At 33.5% G+C, this 5910-nt stretch overlaps 1 protein-coding gene across 1 annotated transcript in view; it reads left to right on the top strand.

Moving 5' to 3' along the window:
• Positions 1-5910, top strand: part of PGGT1B (protein geranylgeranyltransferase type I, beta subunit) — a 51553-nt gene that overhangs the window by 42476 nt on the left and 3167 nt on the right. Inside the window, 1 exon segment of the mRNA XM_012659510.1 lies at positions 4490-4598. Coding sequence (XP_012514964.1) covers positions 4490-4598 — 109 coding nt within the window.

Genomic DNA, 5910 nt, shown 5'->3' with positions numbered 1-5910 from the left:
TCTTAAACAAAATTCATATGTGAGGTTGAAACAATTTGGAAAAGAATGATGTAAAATGAAGGCAATAGTCTCCCTGTCTCTACTTACTTCCAGTGCCATTTCTCAGGTGCACCATTTTTGTGTGTGTGGGAAATTTCAAACATCTTCAAAAGTAGGGAGAATGATATAATGAACTCTTGTATGTCCATCAACCGGTATCAACAGTTGTCAACCCAAAGCCAGCCTTTCTTCATCCATATTACTACCTACTTCCCTCCCATTCGCTATATTATTTTAAAGCAAATCCCAGATACCATCTTTTATACTATCAGGAAATTCTTTAATATAATCTCTTAATGAGAGATAACTTTTTAAAAAACAGAACCTTTGTATCATGACACCTAAAAAATTATCCACAATTGCTTATTATCATTAAGTATCCAGTGATGATGTACATTTCCTGTTGCACCACATAACAGGCACATAATAATTGGCTATCTCTCCTATTGATCAGAGGGCTCCAGAGTTGTCAACCTGATTTTTCCCATTTTAAAGTTTCCATCAGCTTTTTTTTTTTTGACTTTTAAAAATTGTGGAAGAATATTTGTAACTTAATATATTTATCAGTTTAACCATTTCTAAGTGTACAATTCAGTGGCATTGATTACATTCACAATGTTGTATATCCATCACTTCCATGCAAAACTTTTTCATCATCCCCAACATAAATCCTGTACCCATTAAACAATAACTCCCCTTTGTCCTCCCTCTCCAGCCCCTGGTAACCTCTCTTCTATTCTGTGTGTGAATTTTTCTATTTTAGGTACTTCATGTAGGTGAAATCATACAATATCTGTCCTTCTGTTTCTGGCTTATTTCACTTAGCGTAGTGTTTTCAGGGTGTATCTATGTTGTAGCATATATCAAAATTCCATTTCTTTTATGGCTGAATATTTCATCATGTGTATGTGTGTGCGAGATATATACAATCACACATACACACAAACCACGTTTTGCTTATACATTTGTCTGTTGATGGCCCCTTGAGTTTTTTCCATCTTTTTGCTATTGTGAATAATGCTGCTATGAACATGAGTGTACCAAATATATGTTCAAGTCTCTGCTTTCATTTTTGGAAGGGTACTGTATATACCTAGGAGTAGAATTGCTGGGTCATATGGTAATTCTGTTTATCTTTTTGAGGAACTGCCAGACCTTTCCATAGCAGCTACACCATTTTACGTTTCCACTAGCAATGTATGAGGTTTCCAGTTTCTCTACATCCTCACTTAACACTTGTTTTTTCTGTTTGTTTTTTTTTTTCTAATAGCCATCCAAATGGGTTTGAAGTGGTATCTCATTGTGGTTTTTATTTGCACTTCCCTAACAATAAGTGATATTTAGTGTCTTTTCATGTACTTACTGGTCATTTGTGTATCTTCTTGGGAGAAATGTCTATTGAAGTCCTTTGCCTAATCAGGCTTGTTGTTTTTTTGTTATAGAGTTGTAAGAGTTCTTCATATATTCTGGATATTAATCCCTTATCAGATATATGATTTGCAGTATTTTCTCCCATTCCTTGAGTTGCCTTTTCACTCTGTTCATAGTATCCTTTAATGTACAAGTTTTTTTAATTTTGTTGCAGTCCAGTTTTATCTATTTTTTTTTCTTTTATTGCTTGTGCTTTGGTGTCATACCATAAAATTATTGCCAAATCCCCTGCCATCAAGTGTTTTCTTCTAATAGTTTTATACCGATAGGCCTTAAATTTACGTCTTTCATCAATTTTGAGTTGATTTTTATATGTGATGTAAGGTAAGAGCCAACTTTATTCTTTGACATGTGGCTATTCAATTTTTCCAGCATCATTTGTTGAAAAGACTGTCCTTTCCCATTAAATGGTCTTGGCACCCTTGTCAAAAATCAATAGACCATATATATGAGAGTATATTTATAGACTGTCTATTTTATTGCATCCTTCTGTATGTCTGTCCCTGTGCTAGTACCATACTGTTTTAATTACTGCAGCTTTGTATTAAGTTTCAAAGTCAGGAAGTGTGAGACCTCCAACTTTATTCTTTTGTAATATTGTTTTGGCTATTTGGGGCCCCTTGCAATTTCATATGAATCTGATGATTGACCTTCCCATTTCTGCAAAAAAGGCTCTTGGAATTTCGATAGGAATTACATTAAGTCACTTTGGGTATTATTGAAACCTAGACAGTGTTAAGTCTTCCTATCCATGAGCACAGGATGTGTTTCCAATTCTATCGGTCATCTTTAATTTCTTTCGGCAATATTTTGTAGTTTTCAGCATGTGTTTTTCACCCCCTTGGTAAGATTTATTTCTTAAGTACTTAATTCTTTTAGGTAGTATTATAAATGGAATTGCTTTCTTAATTTTCTTTTGGATTATTAATTGCTAGTATACAGAAACCCCAGCAACTTTTTATGGAATAGTTTTAGCAGCCGTTAACTATCATTGTCTAAATCAATTGTCATTAATGGGTTGCAAAATGGTGGTATTCTGTCATTCCTTCTGAATTTATTTGATAGCATTCTTACATAAAGAAGAATTTTGCCTTATGGTGAGGTATGGTTTGTACTGAGGTCAGATAAATACTTGATTCTTTCTGTTAATTTTAATAGTGTTCAGCAAAATGAGTTGGTTCCCTAGCATCCCCTCAAGTTTTTCAATGAAATGTTAGGTTTTAGGGGGTTTTTTTCTTTGAGAATCATTGTGAACTCATAGATTTTAACATTTTATATGTTTTAGTCCATTAAATTTTTATTTTTAATGCTCAAATTGTACCATCTTTAGCCAGTAGAAGCCCTTTTAAGTTGGCTCTTGAGTCTTTTTGATATGACCTTGGTAGTCTTTGACAACTTTTGGAAGGCAATGACTTTTAAACTTTTTTTTTTTTAATTTTAATTCTTGTGGGCATTACCATAACTTTAAATAATACACTGATTTTTTTTTATCTTAGCACCTTTAGACATTATCTTTGATTCCCAGCTATGAAAAATTAAGATTTAGCTTCTCCTTTTTTCCAGCAAATTGTTACTTGTTATATTATTTTTAGTTCTGAATCTTTTCTCCTCCTCTTCCACCTTCCAATGCTGTAAGCTTACCTTTACTTTTATAATGTCAAATTAGGTAACATTCATATTTTGTTCAGTAATACTCAGATCTTTCATGCTTTGCCTATGGATTGTTTCTAAAATTTGAAAGCTAGTAATCAACATTTATTATGATATTGTCAATATTGTTCATTGCTAAATTAAGCACAGTGTTAAGATTATAATTTCTTCATTTTAAGTAATGACCTGTGTGCCACTTGATGAAAAATGTTCCTAGGATCAAGATTCTAAAGCATCTCTTTCCTTATGTTCTGTTAATTAAATCAAAGTAAATAAGTTTCTTATTTGTACCATAACTTTCTTATAGGTTTAGCTTTTTTTTTTGGAGAAATAATGCTTCTTCATCAATCACTAATGTCTTCCCGCTGTCTTTAATTCATTAACACACTTTAAACCGCTTTGTACCCTCAGAAATTTCTTGAACCCTCTTAACTACTGCTCACCCACCCTTGTTCTCTTCACGGTTTGATTTATTTATCTATTTTTAATTTTTTTCTTTTTAATGAAATTTTGAAAGACAAATGAGTTTTTAATGTTGTAATCATATTTGTCTTACCTTTATCTTTCATGATTAAAGAACTATACTTTTTTACTATTCTCAGACAAAACTGTCTCTAGCATTTGGTTAATAATTTGTTTGTTCTTTTCTGAAATATTTTTAGTTTCAGTTGTTACCAGTTTGTAACTAATAGTTCAAGAGCCTATAGTAAGAGTTAAAATATGGGTAGATAAAATTGCACTTTTTTGAAATGACTGAGTAGATTGGAGAAATTGTCTTTTGAATCTAGCTTAATGTGAGGCAGAGAGTTTAGATGGGCCTGGTTCAGAAGAAAGAAATAGTGAATGGGTCAAGAAAAGGAGAGTAGATTTGATAAGAAGATAGGCTGGGCACAGGTGGCTCACTCCTGTAATCTCGTACCCTGGGAGGCCTAGATGGGATGATCACTTGAGGTCAGGAGTTCAGGACCAGCCTGAGCAAGAGTGAGACCTCTGTCTCTACAAAAAATAGAAAAATAAGCCAGGCATGGTGGTGCGTGCCTGTAGTCCCAGCTACTCAGGAGGCTGAGGCAGGAGGATCGCTTGAGCCTAGGAGTTTGAGGTTACAGTGAGCTATGATGATGCCACTGCACTCTAGCCAGGGCAACAGAGTGAAACCCTGTCTCAAAACGAACAAACAAACAAACCAGATTTGATGACGAGATAAAAAAAAGATAATGTGGTTGACCTATTGTAAGTGCTGAAGTCCCCAAAGACTGGCTCTGAGCACCTTGGCTAGGAAAAAGCATATCTAAATGATACTTATCTGAAATTTGAGCCAAAAGTCAATATGAAAGTTGTATGTCAGTAAATTTTTGTCATGTCATTTCAGCTTCTGAAAATCTTCCAATACACTAACTTTGAGAAAAATAGAAATTACATCTTATCAACTCAAGATCGCCTCGTAGGGGGATTTGCCAAGTGGCCAGATAGTCATCCAGGTAATTATTTTCTGTATGAATCTAGAACAACTTTTATTTCTTCAAGCATCTTTATTAGAAAAGGCATATGATAGAAAATATAGCCACAGTTGTAAAGTTACATTAAATAATATGTGTTTTAAAAAGTAGATTGTTTAAGCTTGGGATAGATTTAGGGCGTTAGGGAGTATAAAGGAAAAAGTTGTTTATCAAGATGTATTGGTATAGTGTATATTTTTTCCCAAATATTTCATTTAGCACTGTTTTGTTTGATTTGCAACAATAAGGCAGATGGTCTGAATGGGCCCTTTCCAAAACAGGGAATTATTTGGCCTATCCAAAATCATTAGGATTTATTAGCTGTGACTTGGAGTAAGTAATCTAAATCACTCTCAACCCCGAAGGGAACCAGTTTATTCTTTTCAGAAGTCGTTAAATTAAAAAAAATCTCAAATCCTGAATAGAGGTGTTTCACGGCCCATACTCTTGTTCTTTAAATTTCAGCAGGTTCGGGTAACTTTTTTAGATGACTGCCTTGCTCTTTGAACTCTGACCATTGACTACCTAAAAATCAGGAACTAAAGAGATTCATACAGTATGAATGGCATGACACTCAAGTTTCTCCCCCAAATTTGGCTCCTCTCCCACCTCTAGCATCATTCTCCAGTCTACAGAGCCCCCCCTTACATTTTCACCTTCAGCAAAATGGGTCTATTTTACAGTTTCCCCATAAAAATCATTATAAAAGTTTGTTAAAATAATTCAGAACACTGACATTTTTGATAAGCAAGTTGTCAAGGAATTAGCTATAAATATATGAAACTAGATACAAGGAATGATTGTTTTTGCAGCATTGCAATAGAATCATGGCTTTTATTATCAACCTAGAAAGTACCTCTTCAACTTGTCTCCCATCATAGAACTGCTATGGTTGGATGTGTACTTGAATCAAAATATGAATAAGGGGCTCTTGAAATCATATTTTTGTACCTGAAATGAGGAGAAATATTTCCTCACACTCATATTTGCCTGTATTTTCATGTAAAACTTACTTCCTTAGAAAAAAAAAGTTCAATGCTTTCAAAGTCATAAGCCAAATTACGTTTTCACAAATTAATTTCTAAAGCAAATCATATTTTGAAATTCTTGGTACCTATAACACATAGCTATAAATGTGATAGAAAAATGCCTCAAAAAAACAATTATTTTTTTCCTGATACCATTTTTTTATCACTATTTGAACAAGTGATGAGAATAGGGAGATAGGAAATCTTAAAAAGCATTTCTTGTATAAACTTACTTGAAATACATTATTTCCAATAGCTTTTTTTTT

The sequence above is a fragment of the Propithecus coquereli genome, unplaced genomic scaffold (assembly GCF_000956105.1).
Source record: "Propithecus coquereli isolate 6110/MARCELLA unplaced genomic scaffold, Pcoq_1.0 Scaffold62, whole genome shotgun sequence".
NCBI lineage: Eukaryota > Metazoa > Chordata > Mammalia > Primates > Indriidae > Propithecus > Propithecus coquereli.
This window is presented reverse-complemented; position numbering and strand designations above follow the sequence as displayed.